Source organism: Juglans regia, chromosome 3, assembly GCF_001411555.2.
Source record: "Juglans regia cultivar Chandler chromosome 3, Walnut 2.0, whole genome shotgun sequence".
NCBI classification, from domain to species: Eukaryota; Viridiplantae; Streptophyta; class Magnoliopsida; order Fagales; family Juglandaceae; genus Juglans; species Juglans regia.
In genome coordinates, this window is record NC_049903.1 from 26,282,900 (window position 1) to 26,310,515 (window position 27,616).

At 36.9% G+C, this 27,616-nt stretch overlaps 2 protein-coding genes across 2 annotated transcripts; one reads left to right on the forward strand and one right to left on the reverse strand.

The window, feature by feature from the left end:
• The first annotated feature begins 1,423 nt into the window (after positions 1 to 1,423).
• Positions 1,424 to 15,976, forward strand: LOC108990901 (phosphoglycerate kinase-like). The gene is made up of 14 exons (XM_035688445.1): positions 1,424 to 1,676; positions 5,855 to 6,039; positions 6,127 to 6,167; positions 6,733 to 7,003; positions 7,188 to 7,531; positions 7,662 to 7,947; positions 9,203 to 9,270; positions 9,703 to 9,945; positions 11,223 to 11,298; positions 11,569 to 11,645; positions 11,727 to 11,776; positions 12,499 to 12,583; positions 14,023 to 14,121; positions 14,734 to 15,976. Exons 2-14 carry the CDS (start codon positions 5,886 to 5,888, stop codon positions 14,959 to 14,961), a joined length of 2,022 nt encoding a protein of 673 aa, XP_035544338.1. The 5' UTR covers positions 1,424 to 1,676; positions 5,855 to 5,885; the 3' UTR covers positions 14,962 to 15,976.
• A 7,176-nt stretch (positions 15,977 to 23,152) lies between these two features.
• LOC118348023 lies at positions 23,153 to 25,854 on the reverse strand. The gene is made up of 3 exons (XM_035688748.1): positions 25,673 to 25,854; positions 23,465 to 23,486; positions 23,153 to 23,383 (listed from the first exon to the last, which is right to left on the reverse strand). Exons 1-3 carry the CDS (start codon positions 25,852 to 25,854, stop codon positions 23,153 to 23,155), a joined length of 435 nt encoding a protein of 144 aa, XP_035544641.1.
• Positions 25,855 to 27,616: the final 1,762 nt, after the last annotated feature.

A 27,616-nucleotide genomic window follows, 5' to 3' on the forward strand; every position in this document is an offset into this window, starting at 1 on the left:
ATCATAAAGAACTTAGGATTCCTACACTTGTGCCTTAGGTTCCATTTTGAGTCACAATAATAATATAGTTATTTGTCTCTTCTTTCTTTCATCTAGTTAGGGTGTATTTTTTAGATTGGAACTATAACCTTGTTACTGAGTTTGGTTGGGTCATTCACCAAATTGTTCACCCCTTTCCCAAGTCTATTTTCTGTATAACTCGAGTTGCCCCCCCTAAAATTTCTCCTGCTTGACTTCACATGTTCCTCCTAGAGTTTAGCCAAACTAAAAGTTGTCAACAGATCTGGGGGGTTGAACACACGAACTCTAATTTCATCCTTTAGACCACTCAAGAAACAACTTAACTTGTGTGGATCTAAAAGTCTCTTTAGTCTACTAGAGATTGTCTCAAACTCCACCTTGTATTCTTTCTACATAACCTGTCTATCTTAGCCTTGTAAGTGCCTTTATCGGGTCATCATATGAGATAGGACTAAATCTGATCAAGAATGCCTTTACAAAAGATTCTCAATCCACTACGATTCCTGACTTCTCCAAGACCTGGAACCACATCATGGCCTTTCCTTCCATGTGGAATGAAGCCAATCTGAGTTTGTGTTGGGGCATAATATTGTAAAACAAGAAAAATTAGTTGGCCTTGTAAAGCCATCCCAATCGATCATCTCCACATAATGATGAAAGTCTATTCTTACTGACCTGGGTAATGCTTCTCCCATGGACTTCCAAAAATCTTTCAGCTCTGTGGTGGCTCCCTGATGGCTCTTCCTCTTGTTAGGTCCCTTGTTTTTCCTCTGTAACTCCAATGTTAGAGCCGCCAATTGTTGTACCACCGAATCTGAATGCCTTCTAATTGCCAACATTTCTGCTTCCAAGGTCTTCAGCTGGGACTCCATAATCTTCTTGAATCCATTCAAGCCATCTGCAACTGGTTCAATCTGGTTTCTTCTGCCATGGTGATGGTAATCAATTGCCAAGGACAACCTAGTTCTAGATACCAATTTGTTAAACACGGGTGGAATATGGATAATATGGTCTCAACTTCGAGGGTGTGGAAACGAAAAGAAGTCAGAGATAATAGGAAAATTAGTATTGTATTCAGCATAAGGGAAAAATTCTCAATCACGTGAACATATACATCACCTCCTGTAACTAACTAAAGGAGAAATTGTTAAACTAACTGATGACTATAAAATTTAGTAACTATGAGGTTGAGACCTTGTCTGACTAATGGGCCTAGATCCTTACACTTTGTTACAATAAAACGAGTAAACAAAGCAGGCCCAAGGTCTTTTATAACCCACGCCAGGCCCATACGCGACCTCCCTTAAGCTTTAGAAGTGCCCTAACTATCCACTTCTCCTGGAAGCATCCGCCGTATCTCCGCCCTGGAAGGTTACAGAATCACGACTGTCACTCTGTTGAGAAGAAGAAAATTTTTTTGTTTCATGTCCTGGAGCCCAAATCCTCCGTTTTCTCTCACTTTCTCTCTTCCGAATCACGACTTTCACTCTGTTGAGAAGAATAAAAGTTTTTTGTTTCGTTTCCTGGAACGAGAACCTGCCATTTTCTTTCACTTTCTCTCACTTTCCCTCCCTTTCTCTCCATTTTGTAATAACCTTCTTCTTCTCTACTCTCCGCAGTAAGCTTAAGCTCTCTTTTGGTTCCTACCCATCTCGGTAAGCTCTCTCTATTTAAACCTGATTTATATGGATGCTATTGATGTCTATTTCTTGTTTGGTCTTGTTTGTCTGCAAGATTATGTTTTAATTTTTGTTACATTGGAAGTAATGTATGATACGAGACTGGGGACTTAACTCTCCATTTGGGTTGCTCGGAGAAGATAAACGACATGCTCCTAAGGGTCTTTTGTTTCCCCAAGTTTAACATCTTTATTTCGACTCTTGGTTCGAAGTTTTAGAAATATTGTTTTCATTTTCCTTCTCCTTACGAAGATGTCCTTTTATTTGAAACAAATACTTAGTTATTTTGTTTCTATAGCTCATAGATATCACATTCCCGAATCGTTATTGAGAATCTGTTAAGTCTGGAAATTTTTTTTTTTGGTCTGTTTCCTTCATCGATTGAGAAGGCTTCCCTCTAGCGATTGAATCTTCCTGAGCAGCGATTGATCTTGTGTGGCAGCTAGGTAAAAATTCTTGCTTCTTGTTATGTTTAGGCTAGTTGTTTTTTACTTCATTGTGTGCTGGTTTTTAGTCATTGTTGGTGGTATTTTGTATGAATTTTAGATTAATTTAGGGCTTGTTCAAGTGATTTTGCAGTTGGGTTCAGTGTTTGTGCTTCTATGTTGGGGTAAGTTTAGTAATCTGTTGTTCTAAATATGTGGTGTATGCTACTTATAAAAAAAAAAATGTGGTGTATGCTGCTGCAAGAATGAAGTTTTAAATCTGTTTTGGGGTATCTTTGTTGTTTTAAATACTGCTGGGACCTCATTTTAGTTTTGATTTTATTTTGTTATATTCTAGAGAACTATATATTCTTATCATTCGCACATCATGCTTAAATGTATACCACATTTTCTTTTAAAAAATAAAATTGTGAAAGATATGGAGTTAAATGGTAAAAGACAAGTTCTGATAGAAGGTGAAGTTATTGTGCCGGTCTTGGATTTTTGTCTATTTTCTGTGTTTAATTTATGTGAATACTTCCAAAAATATGAGTTTAGATTTTGAATATGTACTGTCTTACTCTCTTGCTTGAGCTGCTAATCATGGGCTTGAGACTTTAAAATATAAAACTTTAGTTTGTTGTGAAGGCTAACTTCACCTGCCTTTGATTTGTGTCTATTCTCTAAGTTGATTGATTTGAATGGTTCCAAAAATATGAAGTTTAGGTTTTGAATATGTATTTTCTTTTTCTTTTGCTTCAGCTGCTAATCATGGGCTCGAGAAATTAAAATTAACACTTTAGTTTGATGCTAGAGTCTTTTGTACGTTTTCTTTTTTGGTTGGATGCTTCACCTTCATCATCAATTTGGGATAAAATTTCAATTGGTTGTATATATGGTGTGATCCTTATTACGACTTCAGCTTAAACACATGCGTTTATTTTTAATAAAGTTATCAAGTGAAGCCTTATTCCTGCTATATGTGATTGGTTACTAGGATTGAGGTATACCATACTGCTTTATTTGTTAATGACTAGGTCGTGATGCATTTGTCTTAAATTTCAGCCTCTGCAACCTCTTCCTTGAGCGTTGCAATTACTGTCATTAATCAGATGCAATTTGATTTCTCCTTTAGATCCTTTAAAACATCCTGATCAGTTAGCACACACATACATACATACATACATACTGATGCAGGGTCATGCTATGGTCTTTTAGAACTTCAGGTCATGATCATTGGAGATACAAGCATGTAGCATGTAGGGTCATCATGCAGGGTCCTGATCATTGGTTGTTGTTGCATGTACCAGACTTTATGTCATTCTTGGTGAAAGCCATCTCTTTTATATTTTTCATTGGTACCCCTGTTCTTTTAGAGTAATTATTGTAACTTAAAATCTGCATGGCTTGGACCATTCAATCAGTTCAGAAAATTGCAGCAAAAAGACTAGCAAGAACAGCCCCTTCAAAGCAACGTGGGATGAATCTATTGAACTCATGCCCATTTGTTATTATTTCAAGTTGGGATTTTTTATGCTGGCAAAAAGACTAGCAATGGTAGATTTTTTATGATGGATCTCGTGATGAATTATTATTATTTTTTAAGCTGAGAATGTGCTTGGACATGTTTCAAAAATTGTAGATGTGATTGTTGGGTAGAAGAAGGGTTGACAAAAATTTGTTTGTTGGATAATTAGGTTGAAAAAAAGAAAAAAATAGTTGACAAACAATAATTTAATTAAAAATAAATTATTAATTAATATATGGTTAGTATAATTGCAAAATATGAAAAATAAATTTTAAAAAAAATAGTATTATTAAAAAATAATATTTTATTACTATTTTGGCTAATAGATGGATAATCCAATATGAGGTTAGAGCATTGACAATGGTCTAGCCATTGCCAAGTCCAAAATTTGACTAAAAGTTGAGGTTTTGGCTAAAGTTAAAACCATTGGAGATATTAATCCACATTGGACTATCTATCTCAAAGTCAAAATAATAATATAATATTAGATATTTTAATAATAATTTTTTAAATTTTTTTTATATTTTGCAAATACACTCTATATTAATTAATAATTGATTTTTTTACTTAAAATTATTGTTTCCCAACTATTTTTTTCCTCAACTTAATTATCTAACAAACACATTTTGCCAACCTTTCTTACACCCAACAATCACATATACAATTTTTGTATCAACAAACACATTTTGCCAACCTTTCTTCTACCCAACATGGGGGTATTTATAACCCGTTCAATGTGCCACAACTTTTCAATGTCCAATCCACAACTTTTCCCATTTCTTTTCCCTGGAATTAAATAAATCTGTCTCTCTAATTCATTGGTTCGGTTTTGGTTTTGTTTTATTGTCTTGCTCTGCAATTTCCTGATTTTCATTCATTCTTTCCTCTCCTTTGATCCTATTTAAGATCCATCTCAAATGTTTTGTGCTTTGTTTCTGAAATTTTCATTCGTTCTATTCTCTTCGTGTTTACATTCCAATTTACAAAACTCTTGATGGTCAAAGCCAGTAATTTTTGCAGCATTATACGTGCAAAAATACTACCATTTTCTCCTGCAGTTTTATCTTTTTAGGGGATTATTCAAATTCCCGGTTTCTCCTGAACTTTGCTTTAATGTTTTGTTCGTCAATGAAGAACCCTCAAGTCCCACATTTACCCAAATAATCTCTCTTTTATCCGTAATAATTCTAAAAAATTTCCTTTTGATCTTACATATATTAAAAGAATGAAGCTTTTAGTGCGTGTTATCGAGGCTTGGAATTTACCTGCAATGGATCTGAACGAGTTAAGTGATCCGTACGTGAGGTTGCAGCTGGGGAAACAGAAGGCAGCATAAAGAAGGAAGACGAAAATGGGGGCGTTGGGTGCGAGTTCTCCTTCGATTTGAGAGAAAAGGAAGAGAAAAAAAAGAAAGGAAAATGGGAACTGAAGAACGAGGGAAGGAAGAAGATATCGTTGGGAATATTTTTAGAGTAAAATATTGTTTTGGAGATGAACAGCAGCTGGCCAAACTTGGAGAATTGTTTGACTTTATTGTACCTCAAAAGTGGGGCACTAGAGTTTTGACTACTCTAATGCAGACCACTTTAGTAAAAGTTAGCCAAAATTTAAGTAGGCACTGGCATTTGCCTAGCCAAATGCCAGTGCTCTTATATCTTAAATGGCAAAGGCGAAAGGCAAAACATATACTTTTAGTTGAGGTTTTTATAGTAAGAGTAGATAAGATGAGTTGAGATGAAAGTTGAATAAAATATTGTTAGAATATTATTTTTTAATATTATTATTATTTTGATATTTGAAAAAGTTGAATTGTTTATTATATTTTATGTGAAAATTTGAGAAAATTGTAATGATTAGATAAAATGAGATAAGATATCAACTCTCAATCCAAACGGGGGGGCTTAGACAAATTTGGCCTTTGCCTAGACCATTGCCAATGCTCTAATGCTAGGCAATTTTGCCTTCCCATACCTTTTTTCTACACTACTACAAATGCTCTATAGGAGAGATAAAAGGGCATCAGCCACCTCTACTAATCTCCTTCCTGTACTCAAAAAGATTCTTTCCCCCCTCCCTCTCTCGTGCCTCCACTCCGCTTCTGCTTGTTGAGAAAGTGTTGTGTTGGACGTCCAGCGTCATTCTTTTTGTCATTGAGATGCTTTCTATATAGGGTTTCTTGTTTTATTTAATGCATTTTACAGCTCCAATTTCGCAGATAGAGGCAATAGGGTGATGAGTCAGCTTCTGAATCTAGTCCAAGCGACTTTCTTCTTAAATAAACTTCGTTTCTACGAGGGACCCAAGTTTCTTCAGCAAAAGTCCTGTTTATACTTGGGAAAGTATGCTCAACTTCAGAAATATCAGGGTCTTCAGTTGTCTTTGCAAGGTTAAAGAATTTCAATAATTACTTTAACATATCTGCTGTTTCTCTTTCCATGTTACTATATTGAAATGTGGAAGTTATGTTTTACAGGGGTGGTAGTTGTTCATGTTGAGTGCTTATTCAAATGTAAGGTATCATAAGTCCCCGTTTCCTTTGTGAGATCATTCAAAGTTATTTCTTCCTGGTAGTGATTATGTTTTCGATTCCCTTTCTTCAGTAATCGTTAGTGTTAGGTCTCACTCTATGTGCCTACATAGTGGGCGAAATATTTTAAGAATAATTAATTCGATGTTATGTATCATGAAGTCATTAACAATTGGTATTTGTGTTGCAAGTTTTACAAAAAGTCTTCGAAGATGCAGTTATAGAATTAATTGAAAAGAAACCTATCTTTATTTATTTGGTTTACTTTTTTCTTAAAGCTTATCTCCTTTTTTTCAAAGGATTAAATACTGTTATATACTTATTTGAGATTGGAAATAACAGAGAAAATAAAGAAATGTGCCCTTTAGTTTCAACTTAACAGTAATATTTCTTTCATATTTAATTTGGTCAATGCCCCTAGCGACACATATCTCCAACATTTCAAAATGCTATGTTGCATAACCAGTTATTAGTGGTATTGACTTGCCTTGTTACATCATTTGAAATCTCTGAAAACTCTTGTTGGCTGTGGTATTAAGTGGTTTCCCTTAGGCCTATCTTTGCAGTGGAGGAGAATTGGATGCCTTCCCACACATACAAACTCTAAGAAAATTTCCCAAGGAGGAGCTTGATGCAAAAGTTGTCTTGGTCCGATTTGATTCTGCCATATTGCTCAGGGAGGAACAGGAACAGCAGAGTCAATTAGTCTCCAATGCGCTTTTCACCATTAAGTATTTATATGAATCTGGGGCCAAAGTAGTTCTAGCGAGTGACTGGTGTACAAAAATCAACCCAAAACTTATTCATGCAGAGTCTGTTGCAGGTAATGTTTAAACCAACTCCTACTTCTGATATAGGACATTGTATAGTTAATATTGGATATAGGATCCTGCTATCATGGTTCATTTGTGCTGGACATTAAGTGCAGAATTCAGAAACTGAATGTTCTACTGTGTTATTCAATTAAGGAGTTGTTCCGGCATAATTAATGGTTCTCTATATTTCAGATTTCTTGTCATCAATCCTTAAATGCAGAGTTGTTCCAGTGTGTTCCATTTCTTGTCGTACTCCATCAAAGAGGGAAGGCCTTGAGAAAGCAGATATCCTTCTTCTTGAGAATCTTTCTGAGTTTAAGGAGGAAGTTGCCAATTGTTCAAAGTTTGCTCAATTGTTATCATGGGGAATTGATATTTTTGTTAATGACTCATTTTCCCTGTCACATAAAATCCTTGCATCAACTGTTGGTGTTGCTCGCTTCTGTCATTCCTGTGTAGCTGGTTTTCACTTTGAGGAGAGCCTATGTCAACTGAAGAAGGTTGCCGAAACCAGCAGAAATCCTTATGTTGCAGTTGTATGTCTCTGCTGTTAGTTACAAGTTATTATTTATTTGCGTAGTAATTCAATGTTTCTGTATAGTTCTCGAAGTTGCAGAACTTTCCTCTTATTATTTTTAAACTGTGCTTATTATGTATGTAATGCAGATTGGAGGTGGTAATCTCTATCAAAAAGCTGCTGCCTTGCATTTCTTGGCTTCTAGATGTGATGGTTTGGTCTTTATTGGAAAGATGTCATTTCAAATAATGCATGCATTGGGTCTATCTGTACCCTTGGATTTTGTGGAATACGGGGCACTCAATGAAGTTTTAGATATAGCCCAGACAGCATACAATAGAAATACACAAATTCTCTATCCAAAAGACTTTTGGTGCAAGAATAATTGTTTTCCTGGGAAATTGGAGTTGTTTCCTTCTGATGGAATTTTGGATGGTGAGATTGGTTTCGATTGCCAACATGAAACTTTGCTTTTACTTTTTAGTTATTAGACTATTCGAGGAATGAGTAACCCTTATGAAAAGTAGCCTAGTCAGGCATAATTCTATCTTATTTCTACAAATTGTCTTAAGTGATGGTTGGGAATCTCTGATATTGTTAGCATGTCACTCGGTTATATCTGAAGTTGCATTAATGTTCTGATTGATAGCCAAAATTCTGGTCTTTAAAAGTGCACACCCAAAAGAGAAAACCAATCTCTTGTTAAAAAGGCTATCTATGTGGTTTTGAAGGCAAGGGTTGATAGACATGCATTAACCATCCAGTTTTTTCTTTATTGTTTCAATTCCCATTTTCCTTCACGTCCTTTCAACTTTTGGCTGTAAGCAGTATTAGAACAGCTTTGTTGTTCACTTGCAAGTTCTTTGTTGTTTACTCCACAATTTGCAGTCAACTTATATGTATTTAATTTACAGCTAATATATCTTGGTATTCCGTATATTCTTGTAATCATAGTTTGGAATATTGTGTCTAGCTGCCCCCGTTTGCATTTTATGCTTGATTTGATTGTATATTTTTTTCAATATCCTTTTAAGAGGCCAGGTTAAACTGAGGCTTTGAGCCCATTGATCTCTGATAACAATCCATTTGCAGTTTAATTTGGTGATCCCATTGAAATAGATAATTGAATGGGAAAGGGTGGTTGGTTTTAAGGTATAGAGGGCAATTTATAACAATTGAGTTGTATATCCGCAACTCTCAAGATGCACGGTATAACAATTGATTTGTACAGGTGGCAATCCTTCAGAAGCATGAATTCATTTTTCCATGCCACTCTCAAGTTTAAGGGGAGCATTCTCTCCCTGTTAATAGGAAATGAGCTCGAGCACAAGAAATGTGCTACTCATATAAGTAGTGATCTGAAGCAATGTTAGCAGGATCTACAATTTGTTATAACATTTTTTTTTTTTTATGTCCAATACTTTGTTATCAGTTCCTATGTGTTGCTTGGTGCTACTCTATATCAATGACTGTAGAAACCTAGACACCATCGCAATTTTCAATATTTGGTGGGTACCATGTGTTTTCAGCTTGCAAGACCACCAAAAGAATGAAAAGAAATCTGTAACAAGTGGATTTTGTGGGTTTTAACATCATAGGTTTTGGTTGTTATAATTATAGAGTTACAATTTCAGAAAATAATTGTAATTACTGATTTTGAATTATTTATTTGAGGTTTTTTCTGTTTTAGGCTGGGTACCTGTTGATCTTGGGCCAGTGTCATTGGATGAAATAAACTCCTTGCTTACAAAATGCGAGGTAAAAAATACGAATAGCAAGAAAATGAGTTCCATCTTTCATTTGTTTTTGTAGTTTGAGGCTGCCATTATCTGGGAGGGTTATTATTTAAGTATATCATAAAGGGTTCCATGAGATTAGCTTTTTCCATGGTATGCTGAACTTAGTCCAGGATACAAAGATCTCTGAATTTGACAAACTAAAAGGGGAAAGTCTTTGGTACATCTATTAGAAGGAAGGTAATTGACAAGGGAGAAGGCTATCCCCATTATGTACTCTATTAAGTATGACATGACCTTATATAAATTTCATTGAACTTTTTTTTATGATTGCCAATATGCATAGCATTCATTCTCAAGTAAATTCTTCTTTAACTTGATGATCGCTTTATGTTCTCAGAACTGATTTGCTGTTGTTCTCAGTACCTGAATTCTTTTCCTTATTTTAATACAGAAAGTTCTATGGATTGGTCCCTTGAAATTCAGTGACTCAAATCAACACACAAATGGGTCATCTCCTTTGACTCAGATGCTTGATATTCTATGTCGAAGAAAATGTGATTTAACTGTTGTGGGGAGCATGGCTGAGATGAAGAAATCCTCTTCTGACTCAGGTTTTAATATGCTTGTGAATTCTTCGGTTGTATGGGAGTTTCTCAAAGGAAGAAAGCTTCCAGGGGTTATGGCCTTAGATAGAGTATGTTTCATTAATTCATTTAATCATTTCTATTGCTGCAGTAGAACCTAAACTAAGAATTTTGCTTAACTTGGACTATAGAAAAAAACCAAGGATTTTGTCACTTCTGAATGTGTCAGATTCTCCTCATGGTTAGATTTACCATTAGATGAGACTTGCCATTGAGTTCTTCAAGTGAGAAATTAAATGATGTTTGACAATTGATGTGGTGAAAAACCAAATCCACTCAGCAATGTTCATTTTTGGTCGGTATGGTTGGATCATGTGAATATTTATATTGTAAAATTGGGAATTACTCATTTCTGGAGGAAAGCATACATACCTGACCTATATAAAACAATGTACAGAATCAGTATACTATGCGTATCTTAATATCCCTGAAGAGATTTAGCAACTCCCAATATTTTGTGCCTTAGAAATTTTGGAATTAGAACATAAAGATCATGTTTGTATTAAAGAGTGCCCATGTACAAAAATTAAATCTCTTAGACCTGCTCCCATTCTCTAGATAATCATATGAATCACAAATGTTTGGGATTCTTGCTTCATATCTTAAGATACTGGTGTTATTCCCATGCTAAGTGTCACACTATATATGGCATACAAGGACATCAATAGATTTTTTTTTTGTGGGGGGTGGGGGGGTGGGGGGTGGGGGTGGACAACCTTCCCTAAGTGTGTGTGTGTGTAATATGTGCGTGTATATATAAAATAAAAACAAACAAGTCAAATTTAATTTCGTGGTAAATTATGTCATAACTATCTACATAATCTACAGGTCTATAGAGTCGTCTTAGAATAAAACTTTTCTTTCGGAAACAAGAATTTCCTAGTTTGCTATAGACATGAACCAAAATAAAATTATAACAGGAAGAAGTTAGCATCTTATTCAAATTGTGCTACGGTCTTTTTTGGAAGTAAATTCATATATTATCCCTGTAATGAAGTTCTTAGCAATTTCTTTCTTTCTCATCATGAATTATCAAATGAGCTGCCAAATACTCTTCCTCTATTATAGTACATAAATAGTGTTTCTTGGCAGAAAAAGTGAAAACTGTGGTACACAAGTCAAATTCCTTACCATATAAGAGTTATCAAAATTTGGGGAATCGTAAGAAAAAAGTAATTTTTAGGAGGTCACTTCATAAAAAAAAAATGAAGCCTACTATATGGCCTGGTCTCAGGATTTGACTTATTATTCTCATTTGAGAGGCCGGAAGGGATAAGAAGTTTCGATGGGTACTGTTAAAATTGCTTAACTTAGTTGCTTTGTGCAGGCATACCCATTTGAGATCAATTGGAATGCTACTTACTGTGATCCAACACAACCTTTGGTAGTAGATATTGGAAGCGGTACTTCTTCCCTGTTTGCTTTCTATGATTTTTCTTTTCATTTTTTTTTTTTTGGTCATGGTTCAGTTTCTTTATATTAGTTATTTAAATTATATTGAACTGAGATGAAAAGAATCCAGTGATGTTCTTATACACAGGTAAAAGAAAGTAATGGATATAGATTAATGATGCAGGAAAAATATGATTTCATTTGATTCTATGATCGTAACCAAAGCTCCTAAACATGAAAAGGCAAAAAAGTTTTGCTTGACATTTTCATTATGTCGACAGGTAATGGACTTTTTATTATGGGAATGGCTAGAAAGAGGACAGATTTGAATTTTCTTGGTTTAGAGATTAATGAAAAGGTTTCCTGCTTTCTCCCCCCTCGTGTCGTTTCCAAGTCATAAACTTCATCATGCTGTTAATTCCTTCATCTATTTTCTCAGCTCACAAGGTGTTGTGCAGCTTCTGTTCAACGCTCTGGAATAAAGAATGGGTAAGGGCCATTAACTTTTAGGCTGAACAAAAATCATGCACCTCAAAAACTATTTTCAGTCTAACTGAACCTTTGTGTTAAAACTTAAGTTTATGTTTTCTAGATTCTACAAGAAGTTTTGCAGTGTGTGAATTTTTCTTTTCTTTTCTTTTCTAATCCATATGTTCTGAAGTTTTAGTTCTGGTTTCATGTTTGACGGGCAAAATGATAGAATAGGATTTTATCCGTTTCTGATGGAGAGAAGCCATTTTAGTGCAAAACAGGAGGTGTTTTGATCATTATGATTAAAGGATTAGGTCATTTACCAAAAAAAATTTGTGATTAAAGGATTAGGTCAACAAGTGAAATTACCAAAACATGTATGTCTCATTTGCATTTCAAGCTAAACGGAGAGTTTTGTTGTCCCAAAATGATACTGTTAATGTGTTTTCCATTTAGACAGGTAGATCGTGTTGTTTAATTGATTGTGAGTTCTGTGGATGCCCCTTTGATTTTTCTTTTTTTCTCTGCCAAAGTAATGTTTTCATTTTCATAGGCAAGTTGTCTTTCCCAAGATATTATGGGTTTAGGTGAAAAAAATGGCATCAAGCATATGTTGGGCTTCATTTATATATTATTTTTCATTGCAGCTGTTTTAATATTTTTGATTTGCTATATTGAACTATGAACTGAGTTTTTATTTCATCATCTTAGCTATGTTTTCATGGTTTAATCTGTTTAAGGTACTTCATTGCAACAAATGCAACGACAACATTTCGTTCCATAGTTTCTAGTTACCCTGGAGACTTGGTTCTTGTTTCAATACAGGTCAGGACCGCAATTTCATAACCAATTTGCAGTATCCACTTCTTTTGCTAAATATATACTGATCTTGTTGATGTGCCATATTAGGCATAGCAATTTAAAAGCTCAAACTTTAGAACCTTTTTGTTTGTGTCCTTTATGTGTAATGGAACTAACAATGCGTTCTCAGAAAAAAATGGATGAGTTTGTCTCACTGGCATTGCATTCTTGAAGAATGATCTTTTACATTTCTATTGGATTTGCACAATATTACATTTTCTACATTATGATGTGCAATTCACAAAGTGAGATCCCTGGAGATAAGAGAATGCAACGCCACTATCATCAACTCCCACAAACAAGTCTCCTTTGAGCCGTCATGGCCATGACCTGGCTCCTCTGCTAGATTCATGGCACTACCTCTGCCACTAGTGTCAGTACCACTGTTAAGTTCCCCTGCCTCCCACCATCAAACAACCTTGGCACCCCAATGCCATATCTCACCATCACCATTCTGGGAGTTATCTTTTATTTTATACTTTGCATAGCTAGAATTATCAGCACTACCATTGCTAATGCAATTCTTGCCTCTTTCTCACTAGTACTTTTACTATTGCTGACACCTCCACCGTCACTTCGGCTACAGTCCCACCATGCTGCCAAAAACACCACTTCACTGACATAATGCCTTCCTCTAACATTTGGCTTCTACTTACTGCTGGTTTCCTGCATGAGATCTTGACCACAGCCTTTGTCTTTGCCTCCTGCACTACAGTTGTTTTTAGTCATGACCATGACTGCCATTTATTTTAAATGGGAATGTTGGCCTCTTCCTCCCTGACATCAATTTGACTCATAATAGTTGAACTAATTATCAGGTGTGTAGACCTTTTGGGGTCTTAATTATACATTTTAGCAAGAGGGTCTTGGAAGGGAGGGAAAGAGTGGAAGGAAAGAGCTCTTCATTATACTTTTTGACAGATATGAACCCTGAACCTAATGTTTTAGGACATAGGATAAGAACAGTTCAGATGTATTTTTCCCCTATTGTCCAGTTCAGCTCAGTGTTGGGTGGAACTTGAGCTCCCTCTGAATCCTTTTTCCTAAACTGCCAATGCCTAAAACATGAGAAGAATATTTTAACACAATTATTGTTGTTATTTCTTGCGAACAGCATGAAGTATGGTTTCATTTTTAGATTTCTCATCGTAATTCTTATTAGAAGTTGATACAGATGCAAAAGGGATTTGGAAAAGAAAAGGTATTTCTTTAAGTTGTGCTTAATTTCACTTGACTCTTTCTCCCTAAAAAATGAAACCTAAAATAGGCCAGTATGGCATTATGATGGTGTTAAAATTCGATGGCATTTGCTTGCTTTTTTCTTTAATTTCATTCTTTCTTTAACATCCTCTGATAAATTTAACTGTAGTTAAAAACTTCCTATGTTCTTTTCCTCCACATAGTGTCCAAACCCCGATTTTAATAAACCAGAGCATAGATGGCGAATGCTGCAGAGGACATTAGTCGAAGCAGTAGTAGATCTTCTTACATCTGATGGAAAGGTAACAGTGTTTCTCCGTGTCCTAATATCTTTAGGGAAAATATATTTACAATTGTGAATTGTGCAACCACCGCGTAATCGTTTTGAAAAAAGTTAATAAAACATGCGACTCACATGAAAAAAATTAATTTTTTAATAGTAGACTCTACTATTTTTCAAAATGATTACGCGGCTTTTACGCACTTCACGGTTGTATGTCGAATTACTCATATTTAATTTTGTTTTCTACTCCCATTGTGAAACTGGGTATCTGTTTGTTTTTTTTTTTTTTGATAAATAAATAAATTATATTGATCAAAGAAAGGCAAAGCCAGTACACAACTCTGATGCCCTAACTAGGTAGGCACAGAGGCAAGAAAATCATGAAGGGCCATGCCATTAAAATCCACAGCAATAGCCCAACTACAAAGAATTCTAAAAAATAAAACTTTAAGCTCCTCCACCGATCTTTCTTGGTCTTCGAAAGTCCGCTCATTGCGCTCTTTACTGTTTGCTTTTTTTAATCATGTTGCGGCTTGCTCAAAATCAGACAACCAGGATGCCCTGATCCAGTTTGTAAATTGTAGCCTGACGGCTAGACAGATTATTAACCATCATTTTGTGTATTTAATAGGTTTTTCTTCAATCTGACATAGAAGCAGTTGCTGTCCGAATGAGAGAACAATTTCTGAAATATGGCAAGGGTAAACTTTCTGTTATGCATGGCCAAGGAGACACCAAATCTAGAGAAGGGTGGCTTGAGGAGAACCCATTTGGAGTTAGGTCAGATTGGGAACAACATGTTATATATCGTGGGGCCCCAATGTATAGGTTGATGCTTTCCAAATCAACCAAATATTGAATGAAGTTGCTGGAGTGTTGATTTGTGAAAGCTGGCTATTGTTTACCATGGAAGCTAACTGGGACTCCCCTACCTCTTAGAAAGTACACAAAAGTGAGCAAAAGTCTGTGCAGCAAGGCTCTACTGTTTCTAACAATTGTTTCTCCAAGCGACATCATCTGAAATAGCAGTATACAAGTAAGATGCTGCATCATATATTTTTTTTGTCAATTCAGATACTGATAGCATGCAGGAAACTGATGGTGATAAATGGTGTGTTTGCTTTATCACCACTCTTAAAATATCCCTTTTCATAACCCGAAGGGGTTGGCCCAAGTAGTGAAGGTCTTGGTCTTGGGGTATCACTCTCTTCAAGGTTTAAGGTTCCACACCTCATGGGTGCAAACAATCTTTTGAGGCCACACCCCCTGATGAAAAATCTGCGATTAACTAGTTCTGTGTAGGGAAATTTCTAAGGGTGTAGTGCACAGGACCGTTGTTTACTTTGTAGGGCTGGGTCCGAAGGGCCCTAGCATTCCCCAACATTAAAGAAAAAAAAATCCCTTTTCATTATGTTGAAATGCAATAACCAGGGCAGATCGATGCCGTGACAAAAAGGAGCATTACACCTGTACGACTCTCCTCATGCTGGACATAGGCAAAACCCTCTCAAAGAGATAGGAGAGGACGTCGGAATTCAAGCCAACGCGAAACACAAAGATATGCCTTTCTTCCATTAATTTCAAAGTTTCACGGCATCTGCTGCACATTATATAAGAAAATTCTGGTAGTGGTTCAATTCCTGCCACAAACTATGTAGCTTATGGAAATAAGTTGTTACACACAATTCTGACCCTGGGGTTGTTCTTTGGAAGTCAACGCTTCATTTCATAAACCCTGTTACATTACCAGTTTTTGAACGAGTATTGAGTTGCTCCCAAACATCCTTTGTAGTTTGGAAAAATAATACCTTGACTAATATTTGCTCGCAGAGAATGTAATGGCCACGACATACTTATGAAGTTATGTACATTGCATTTATCATTAAATTGCTTATAAAAACTAACTTTTAATAATTTTAGTATTCTATGAGAGAATTGGCATTGGCTCAGCCAAATGTCTTTTCATCTTCAAATGTATAATGCGTCTGAGAGGAAGGAGTGGGGAGGACTGACAATTTGGAATTATCTGGAATCTGTATGGAGGTTGGGAGGCCCTCGAAGCACTCCCGTGGCTAGTGGAACTTATTGCATTTCCTCACTTTCATTCCATCGAACAGCTTATCTACACTATCTATTTACAATGCAGTGCACCATTTCTACTTGATTAAGCTTCCTGTTAACATCTATTTTACATTTCCAATCCATTACGCTCATTCCATCCATTCAAATATCCCAGACTTATGTTAAGATGCATTGAGATTCATAACAAATTTGTATCAAGAGCCATTTCGATCCACCGTGGCTGAAGGCACAAGATCGAAACAGCAGGAACATCTTCAACGTCAAGTTGACAACCATGAGGAGGGTATCCAAGAGATCAAGGACTGTTTGGATCAAATGTCTGAAATGTTGCGAACTTTGGTGGCTAATCAGAATGCTGTGGCAAATCCGAATTTGGACCAGAACTTGGAGTTACATGAAGATAGAAGGCATTTCCATAGAGGCATCAAGCTTGATTTTCCTTGCTTTGCTGGTGAGAATCCTGCACATTCGATATTTAAATCTAATCAGTTTTTTGACTATCATTACACATCCCCTCTCCAATGCCTTTTAATGGCTTTTTATCACATGAATGGTGAAGCCTTAATATGGTATCAAGATGCTATGGAGACTACACTATTTCCTACTTGGGAAGCTTTTACTCAAGCTTTATTAATATGGTTTGGCCCAACCGCATACGATGATCCCATTGAGGCATTAACACGCCTCAAACAAACCTCTACAGTGGCTTCATAAAAGGCTCATTTCGAATCATTGTCCAATAGATTGAAAGGCTTGTCCGATAGTCATAGATTGAGTTGTTTTTTGAGCAGATTGAAAGATGAGGTTCGCCTCCCTGTTCGAATGCTCAATTCCCTCAGCTTGACTGCAGCCTTTGGGCTTGCAAAAATTCAAGAGGAATATTTACTAAGCTCAAGGAAGACATGGCGGTCAGTAGGTGAGTCATCACACATGTTTCCTAAAGAAATTTCTGGCTCTAAGTTGTTGCCCAATGACCAGCCGAAATACCAGAAGTCTTTTACTTCCTCTAGGAGTATTTCCTCACTCCACATGGATGAGAAGAGGAAAAAAGGCATTTGCTTCCACTGCGATGAAAGGTGGAACCCGTTACAGAAATGTAAACAGCCTAAACTCTATATGATCCAAGCTGTATAAAGGAATGAGACTGTAGACAATCAAAAGCTGGAAGATAAGGTTGGACCTGAAATTTCCATTCATGCCATTACGGGGGCACCTCATTCAAATACCATGAGGTTGGAAGGACGGGTTAATGGAGTTTCTGTGGTGGTCTTAGTGGACTCCGGCAGCACTCATAATTTTTTGAATCCGTCCGTAGTAAAGAGAGCTTGGTTAGTGGTGGAGGACTCTACCAAGCTACAAGTTCAGGTGGCTAACGGGGAGTTGATTCAAAGTGGTGGTTGCTGTACTAATGTGGGGTTGTGCATTCAAGGTACTAAGTTTCCTACTTTGTTTATGCTAACTCTTGGAGGGTGTGACTTAGGGGAGGTTTGGGAGATGAGATGAGAATTTTGTATTTTGTTTTGAAGTTTAAAATATTATGTTTTAATATTATTATTGTTTTGGAATTTGAAAAAATTGAATTGTTTATTATATTTTGTATGGAGATTTGAAAAAGGTGTAATGATGATATGAGATGAGAATTTTGTGTTTTATCTTGTGCCCCAAACCTGCCCTTAGTATTGGGGGTCCAATGGCTCCAGACATTGGGCAACATTATGTGGAATTTTTCTAACTTGTCTATGAAGTTCACCTTTGCGAACAAACCTGTGTGTTTATGGGGCTTATCTATGACACCCTTGACCTTTGAGGAGAGTAATAAGATCTTGCAAGCTGCTGTATGCACAGGTAGGAGGCTTTTATTACAGCTAATGGGGCAAGATAATGGGATTTCGCAGGGGCACATTGACCCGGATATTGCCAAATTACTGTAGCAGTTTACTGAGATCTTTGAGGAGCCTAAGGGTCTTCCTCCTAAAAGGGCTCATGACCACAGAATTACATTACAGGAAGGAGCAGCACCTATCATTACCAAAAGTCGGAAATCGAAAATATTGTCAACTTTTTCTTCACAATCCGGGGTTATTAAGCCTAGCACAAGCCCTTTTTCTTCGCCGATCTTATTAGTTCGTAAAGCGGATGATAGTTGGAGATTGTGTGTCGACTACAGGGCACTCAATAGCATGACGGCAAATTATAAATTTTCAATACCACTCATAGATGAACTTCTCGATGAGCTGAATGGGGCCATGATTTTCTCAAAGCTGAACTTACGATCTGGTTACCACCAAATAAGAGTTATTCTTGAAGATACGACAAAGACAACTTTTCGTACCTATGAAGGACATTACAAATTCTTAGTAATGCCCTTCGGATTAACTAATTCCCAGGCTACTTTTCAAGGTTTAATGAACGAAGTGTTTAGGCTTTTTCTTACAGAAGTTTGCCTTAGTTTTCTCTGACGATATACTCGTCTATAGTAGCAGCTGGGCTGCACATTTGAGCCATTTACAACAAGTATTGCGGGTACTTAGAGACCATCAGCTTTATGCCAAAATGTCTAAATGCAGCTTTGGGGTTTTGGAGGTCAATTATTTGGGCCATGTGGTGTCAGGCCAAGGGGTGTAGGCTGATTATTCTAAGGTCCAATCTATGCTCGAGTGGCCACTACCTACCAGCCCTAAATCCTTGCGAGGATTCCTTGGGTTAACAGGTTTTTACCGCAAGTTCATCCGGCATTATGGGGCCATTGCAGCCCCTCTTACGACCCTTTTGCGGAAAAATTGTTTCAAGTGGATGGATGAAGCAACAAGGGCTTTTCAGGCCCTTAAAACTGCAGTTACACACCCACCAGTTTTATGCTTACCAGATTTTTCTAAGACTTTCACAATTGAGTGACGAAAGTGGCATTGGTATAGGGGTTGTTTTGATGCAAGAGGGACATCCGATTGCCTTTATGAGTAAAGCTTTGAAGGGTAAGGCACTCATTTTATCTACTTATGAACGAGAATTGTTGGCTTTAGTCTCGATTGTTCAAAGGTGGCGACCTTACTTGTTGGGTCAGTCCTTTATTATTAAAACTGACCAGCAAGCTCTCAAGTATTTGCTTGAGCAGAAAGTAGGGACGGTGACACAACAAAAATGGATAACCAAGCTTCTAGGCTATGCTTTCACTATACAGTACAAATTAGGAAAATATAATAAAATGGCTGACGCGCTATCCAGGAAGTTTGAAACTGAAGGAATTGAGGACGGGTATTTAGCTCTAATAACTTTTGCTACTCCCAGTTGGGTTGAGGAATTAAAAGCTTCCTATTCCTCTTCCTTAGAGATAAGTGAAATTCTCCAAAAGTTGCAACAGGCCCTGAAGTGCCTAAAGGCTTTTCTCTTAAACAGGGCTTGTAAAGAAAGGGCGGCTTGTTATTGTACCACAGTCTCATTTCAAACAGAAGGTACTGGAATATATCCACTCAGATCCCCAAGCTGGGCATAATGGTTTTTTGAAGACATATTAGCATGCAAAAAGGGATTTCTTCTGGCACGGCATGAAACGGGACATAAAACAAAAGGTGCGGGAATGCCTAATTTTCCAGACTACTAAGGGGTAAATAGTGCTACCTCCTAGACTCTTACAGCCTCTCTCCATACCAACTCAAGCCTAGACAAATATTTCCCTTGATTTTGTTGAAGGATTGCCTCGATCCCAAAAGTTTGGTGTTATCTTTGTTGTGGTGGATCGTTATACAAACTATGGTCATTTCATTCCATTGACCCACCCTTATACAACAGCAGTAGTATCACAAGCATTCTTAGATGGAGTTTTCAAACTCCATGGGTTTCCTAAAACAATAGTCTCAGACAGGGACTCAGTGTTTCTAAGCTTTTTCTAGAAACATCTCTTTGCACTACATGGATCATCCTTACACTACAGCTCTGCCTACCACCCGCAATCAGATGGTCAGACAGAGTCACTCAACAAATGTCTCGAGGGCTATTTACGTGCTTACACTGAACTCAAACCCAAAGAATGGAGTAAATGGTTGAGCTTAGCAGAATGAAGTTATAATAGCTCTTACTATACGAGCTCCAAGATGTCCCCTTTCGAAGCTCTTTACGAGTATCCCCCCCTAAGTGGATGGCGTATGTTCTGGGGACATCCTCCACTGATGCCGTGGACCACTTGTTGAAGTCAAGAGAGCAAATTAGAAACTTTTTGAAAGAAAATTTGGAATGGGCTCAAAACTGCATGAAGTTGTATGCTGATAGGAAGAGGACAGAGAGATCATTTGTGGAAGGGGATTGGGTGTTTTTACGCCTACAACCTTACTGTAAAAAATCAGTGGCGATGCGCCATAACATGAAGCTCTCTCTAAAATTTTATGGGCCTTTCCAGGTCCTTAAGAAGATCGGCACGGTCGCCTACCGGCTAGCTCTTCCAGCGACGACAAGAGTGCACCCAGTGTTCCACGTCTCCTGCCTCAAGAAAAAAATCGGAGACCAGATCCAAGCTATTCTGACACTTCCTCTAATGGACAAAGATGGGTCTTTTCTTCCTGAACTTGAATCAATTGTGGATCACCATCTGAGTCACCAAGGTCACAAAGCCATTACCGAGGTTCTCGTCAAATGGGTGGGAGCTCCGTCAGAGGACAATAGCTGGGAGAAGTTATGGAAGCTGCAGGAGCTTTACCCACACCTTGTGGGCAAGGTCTTCTGATGGGGGGAGAGTGTTATGAACTGCAAGGAAGATGATGGCGAGAGGGACTTCGGGCAGAGATGAAGGTAGAAGACGAAGACTTTGGTTTGGAAAGACAAGTGCTTGAATAAAACCAAACTCCAAACGTCATCGTTTATTTTCCTTTTATGTTATGCTATGCGTTTTAATGTTTTAATGTAGTTTCCGTAACTGTGCGTTTTATCTAGTATAATGCTGAGCGTTTTATATAGTCTAATGCTGTTCATTTTAATGGGTGTAATGTGTTAGAGTCAGTTGGGTTTGTTAGAGGATATAATGCGTCTGAGAGGAAAGAGTGGGGAGGACTGACAATTTGGAATTATCTGGAATCTGTATGGAGGTTGGGAGGCCCTCGAAGCACTCCCTTGGCTAGTGGAACTTATTGCATTTCCTAATTTTCATTCTATCGAACAACTTATCTACATTATCCATTTACAACGCAACGCAACATTTCTACTTGATGAAGCTTCCTGTTAACATCTATTTTACATTTCCAATCCATTTCTCTCATTCCATCCATTCAAATATCCCAGACTTATGTTAAGATACATTGAGATTCATAACAATAGCTCTAATTCTTTACTCTTTCTCTCCCTCGTTCTTCTTCTTCTCTCTTTCTCCTAACTCTACCTGTTGTTGGACCAAGCCGGTTATTGATCGCGTCGCCATCATTGTCCTAGACGCCCTCAGGTACTATCAACCCCTCTTTGTTTCTTTATTCTTCTTTAGATTTTAGATTTTTTTCCTTTTAGGTTTGATTTCGTTGCTCCCAGTACATTTTTCAAAGGTCAGAATTTTTTACTGCTTTGGTTTCTCTTAATTTCTGCAAGACTTGAGGCTTTTATTCTTAGTTGGCTTAAAATTGTGAGTGGTTGATATTGATTGAGTGCGTGTAAATGTCAGTGTCGAAGCCATGGATGGACAAGTTACGAGTGATTCAGAAGCTTGCTTCTGAGCGAGGATCGTCGGCTAGGATTTTCAAAGCTATAGTAGATCCACCGACCATGAGTTTGCAGCATTTGAAAGTGAGATTTTTTTTCCTTGTTTTTTTTATGGTTTCATGTGCGTTTTTAAATTTTTTTCTGTGCAATCATTGTTATTACTATGTTTCATTAAAGAAATATAAATAATAAAAAAATAATATTTTATTATTATAGAGAATTTAATGGCTAATTCAATGTAAATTTTAACTGTTAAGTGATTAGTTAAAAGTTAAAAAGTTACATATTCTTCAAATTTTGAAGATTGGAATGATCAATCCAATGCAATGCTCTTACTTGTAGGATTGTCTCCTCATTCTTTCGCTAAGCATGATATTATCAATACTAAGAAAAAGGATACAATAGGTGTGGAGTGGGCTCTTTAATAAATACTTCATAGCAATTGTTAAAACATCGAGGGAAAAAATCAGAAAAATGTAGGTAAGAAATTGGTCTTGTTCCACAAATTTTTTAGCTAGAAGAACCACGAAGAAAAATCTTATGGAGATGGTTGTTGAAGCAATCTAGTGGATGGTCTACTTCGAGTAGTCTATTAGAGCATTGACAATGGTCTAATCATTGCCAAGTCTAAAATTTGGCTAGAATTTTAACTTTTGACTAGATGAGTCTACATTGGACTAACTATTTTAAAGTTAAAATAATAATATAATATTATATATTTTAATAATATTTGACAATTTTTTTTATACAATCCACATCAGCACAAGACAAAAATGAAGGTTTCTTTTTCCTCCCAAATTGAAGTTTTATCACAACAATCTTAGATGATTGTGTAGTAAAACAATGTCAACATATGCCTTAGCCAACAATCTCTTTACTTCCATTGATAACCACCGATTGTAGGAGCATTATACTGAGATATTGTAAATCACATCACAGACTGATCCAGTCAAGGCATCAAGAAGGATATCTAAACACTTAAAATATTGAAACATGGATTAACAGTCGGGCACCAGAGCTGTGAAGAATAATTAGCAAACTAACCTCAAAAGGAAAAAAAAAAACAATAGGAAGAACAAATGCTAACATATAAGAGATTGTTTCGTATCACCAAAAATATAGTCAAAACATATTTGCTGAGATAGTATTTCAACAGCTTTAAAAGAGATTATTATCTAAAATCATAAGAAAGTACCAAAATGGCATTGGTTTTTTTCTTCCAAGTGGAACTTAATTAGTTGATCTTAGAAGCAAATGCAACTTTTCTCAATAATAAAAGATCAAAACTTAACTGCTCAACGTCCTCTAGCAACATAAGCAACAAATGCTGCAACAAAAATTGTAGTTGCAGAAGAGACCAGAGTCCAGAAACTCTTCTGCTTATGTGCTTCGACTATAGAGTTCTGCAGAAACCCAAGCTGTTTCTTCATATCTTCCACCATCTTCTCCTTGCTCTTGAAAGCAGTCTTGATGGCATCTAACTCCCTCGCATATGGTTGAATTTCATCCTCTCTATATAGTATATACTAGCTAAAAGTTAAAAAAAAATTCTTTTAGATAAAGTTCAGAAATTCTATATTTAATTTGTGATTTAACTGGCCAATTACTTCAAGCTTGGTGATTATTCTCCTAGAAAAACATGAGCAAAAACCAGAGAAGTGAAGCAGAATATCCACCTTAATTTGAGACCGATTTGCAAGGTCCATCTTGTTCATCACTATGATCTTCCTTGACAAAGATGTGTAGTTTCTCAATTGCTCAAGGTAACAAGAGTACTCTCCAAACCAATTAAAAACCTTGCTTTTGAATAAGCCAAGTAAACAATTTTCACTTTAAAGCATGCAAGTTACTTGATCTACTAGTGAAAAAAAAAATAAAAACTTACTATAACGAAAAAAAATAGAAGATTACTACACCATGAACATAGAGATGAAATGAAAAATTTCAATAATGAAACAAAATTGAAGCCAACCCGAATCTAGATTTGAATCCACTACTCATTGGAACATTCATCCGAAACTCAAACACATATATGAATAACAGCAAAAAAATATCCCCGCAAAGAAAAGGAAACATGCATGGAACGCCTGATCACCAAAAAAATACATTCTAATGCATTCTAATCACACTATGAGTTTTGGTTATCTTTATGGGGACATCAATAATCCTACTTTCCTTGCACGCCTGATCACCAAACCAAAGGTTGCAGGCCATCTTTTGGAAAAGTAGAAAAAGACAATATCAAGCATTATTTAAGACCCCATCACAACCAAACATGATACAAACCAGATCAAGCCAAAGCCAAAACTAAACAATAAAATTACAAATCGAAAAAAACAAGAGAAGGGGAGTTGATTACCTTATGTGAAGCACAATAGAACCCTAATAAAGGCCTGACCAGTTGATTAAAATTGATTTTCTCTTGCAAATTGACGGCTCCTTCTCCTAGTACCAGATTTCCAACTTCAACAGCCCTGGGGTAATGAAAGCAGCAAGAGAACTAAAAAAAAATGGAGAGAAGTGGAGAGAGGGCCAAAGAGACAACCGATGAGAAAGAAAAGGGAAGAGAGAAAAGGGGATAAAAAAATTGAAAGGGGTGTTCGACGAGGGAGAAAGGGAGAGAAAGTGAAGGTTTTTGGGAAGAACAGATTCATGAGGGAAATAGAATGTTTCGGTTGAGGAGATGTGATTTTAGGATAAAATAATGATTTGGCGATGAATAGTACCTTGCTATGTATGGAGAAAAGGATGGACTTACTGTAGCTGAAAGCTTGAACTCTTCTAGTTTACCAAGTCCAATGCAGTTGGTTTAAAGACCATGAAGTTCATAATTTGGCTTTTTAGGAGTTTTAGCGAGGCCGATGCGGATGCTCTTATGTATGTTTCCATAGTAGGAAGGATGTCCAGGGTTTGTAGTGTTGAACTAAAATATTCACTCCCACATTCTTGGACAAGATAGCATGAATGCATGTGAACTCTTGAAGATACTTTGAAGATCATTCATAGAAGGGATTCTTGATGGGAAGGTCATAATGGAGAAAAGGAAACATGGCAGTTGGGGTGCATGCACAACAATAAAGGAAAAAATATGATACATCTAGCTTCTAGCATCTAAGGAAGAAAAAGGAGAATAAGAAAAATGAAAGAAGGAAAAGGGAAGAGAAAGAAGAACAAGAAAGGGCAAGGGGGAGGGGAGGAAGAGAAGAGTTGAATCTCCTCCCTCTACCCTACTTATTTGTGGTAATTATTAGAGTTTTTTTACTAGATTTTTTAGAGAATATGTAAAACTCCTTTTATTGTAAGGATTAGGGGTCGGGTACTCGTACTCGGCCCACCCAAGTCCCACTTGGGGCAGGCAGTCATACCACCTGCATCAGACTGGCGACTAGGTGGGGGCCAATCCTTAAGAAAAAAATGGGGACGGGTGCTAGATGGGGGCACTGCCCTCACCCGCTTGCTTATATGTATAATATATAAATACATATTATATTACTTGTTTAAAAAGAATTAAACAAAACGACATTGTTTTGGAACCTTTTTTAGGTTCCAGAATGCCCCCTCCCATTTTTCCCTCGAAAGCCTCTCAACTCCGTTTCTCTCGACTCTCGATCTTCGTCTCTCCTCTCTGACTCTTTGTCTCACTCTCTTCTCTGTCTTTGTCTCACTATCTCTTTTCCTTCTTTCGTCTCAATGTTGTCTTTGTCACTCTCTTCTTTCTAGGTCTCTATCTCACTCTCTTTTTTGTCTCACCTTCGCCATCTCCAATTGATCATTGAGGCCCACGGGTGGCCAAATGGCCATGAGCTTCAACTGACCACACAAAGTTGTTCTTCTGAAGTAGAGCAGTAAGGGGAGAAGCAATATCCCCATACTCTCTAATAAACTTTCTATAATAGCTAGTTAGTCCAAGAAAACCCCTCAAGGACTTAATAGAAGTAGGAACTGACCAATCACTCATAGCTTGTAGCTTAGTTGGATCTGCCCTCACCCCATACATAGACACCAAGTGTCCTAAATAATCATCCTCAGCACAACCAAATCTACATTTACTCTACTTGGCAAACAACTGGTTTTTCCTCAAAATACGTAGTGTAATATGCAAATGCTCCTCATGCTCAGCCCCTGTTCCAGTATACACTAAAATATCATCGAAAAATACTAAAATAAATTTCCTCAAATAAGGCTTAAAAATAGAATTCATCAATGACTGAAATGTAGATGGTGCATTAGTCAAGCCAAAAGGCATGACTAAAAATTTGTAATGACCCTCAGGGTCCTAAAGACATTTTAGGAATGTCTTCATCCTTCACTCAAATTTGGTGATAACCAGATTGTAAATCCAGTTTAGAATAAATTCTTAAACCATACAAATTCATCAAGTAATTCTTCCACAACAGGAATGGGAAACTTATATTTTATTGTCTCATTATTCAAAGCCCAGTAGTCAATACATATTCTCTAGCTCCCTACCTTCCTCACAAATAAAACTGGAGAAATATAGGGACTCCGACTTGGGTGTATTACCCCATTTTGCAGCAACTCTTTGACAATCTTTTCGATCTCCTTTTTCTGAAAATAAGGATAGCGATAAGGCCTAACCGATACAGTCTTAGATTCAGGTTTTAAATGAATAGAATGATCATGAGATCTATTCAGAGGTAAGCCCTTAGGTTTTGCAAAAACATCCTTATAAGTAGATAAAAGTTTCTGGATACCCTAAGAAGGCTCTACCCTTTCTAATTGCCCCTCCATTAACTGCAAAACACACCCTTCTTTTCCAAATCACTCAGCTTAAAACTAGAAGATTCTTCCAGCAGTCTAGATTGTTTCAGTCCCTTCAAGACAATGTCATTGCTCAAATACAAAAATTGCATGGTAAGTTCCTCAAAATTCCACAATATGTTGTTGAACCATTGTATACCCCAAACAATATCACAACCTGTCAATACTAACACAAATGCATCCATAGTAAACATTGTTCCATGTATTAACATGGACACTACAGTGCTGCTCCCTTCACTTACAATTTGTTCTCCATTAGACATTCATTTTATCATTCACATTTAACCTCAACTATTCCTTAGCAGCCACTGATGGATCCACTAAATATTGGGTGTTGCCAATATCGATCAAAATCACCACCCATTGTATGCCAATTCTGCCTTTAACTCTCATTGTCTTGGGTCCCATTGCACCAGTAATAACATTCAATGATATCTCAGTTTCCCCACTTCTTCTAAAAGATACAGAATTATCTATTTCCTTCCCTTCATTGTTGAATACTTCAGAGAAATCATCAACAATTTCTTCAATCGAGAACAACTTAGGGCTTCTACACTTATGTCCAAGAACCCATTTAGACTTACAATAGTAGTAAAGAAATTTTTCCCTCCTATCATTCATTTGGGATTGGGAAACATTTTGAACTGGTAAATTGGGCACTACAAAATTCTTGCTACTGTCAACACTAGAATTTAAGGGTGCTCTAGTCACTCCACCTAAGCCATAGCCTCCATTGTTTTTTTATCACCATCTTGTGGACTTGCACATGCTCCTCTTGAATCTTAGCAAGGCCATAGGCAGACAAGAGTGATGTAGGAGTAAACATTCTAACTGGTAGTCGTATCTCATCTTTGAGCCCACTCAAGAAACAACTTAGTTTGTAGCTATCTGATAGTCCCCTTAACTTCTTAGACAAAGCCTCAAACTTTTCTTTATATTCCTCCATTGAATCAGTTTGCCTCAACCTTGTTAACGCT

Bases quoted from the DNA above. Each gene is read 5' to 3' on its own strand.
- LOC108990901 (XM_035688445.1), top strand. From the start codon at position 5,886: ATGAGTCAGCTTCTGAATCTAGTCCAAGCGACTTTCTTCTTAAATAAA. The intron at 9,946-11,222 runs GTATGTTTCATT...TGCTTTGTGCAG, and splicing joins GGGTTATGGCCTTAGATAGA to GCATACCCATTTGAGATCAA. The intron at 12,584-14,022 runs GTCAGGACCGCA...TCCTCCACATAG, and splicing joins TGGTTCTTGTTTCAATACAG to TGTCCAAACCCCGATTTTAA.
- LOC118348023 (XM_035688748.1), bottom strand. From the start codon at position 25,854: ATGTATGGGGTGAGGGCAGATCCAACTAAGCTACAAGCTATGAGTGAT. The intron at 23,487-25,672 runs GTCAGTTGAAGC...ATGTTTTTCTAG, and splicing joins CAGAAGAACAACTTTGTGTG to GAGAATAATCACCAAGCTTG. The intron at 23,384-23,464 runs GTAATTGGCCAG...ACTTTTAGCTAG, and splicing joins GAATAATCACCAAGCTTGAA to TATATACTATATAGAGAGGA.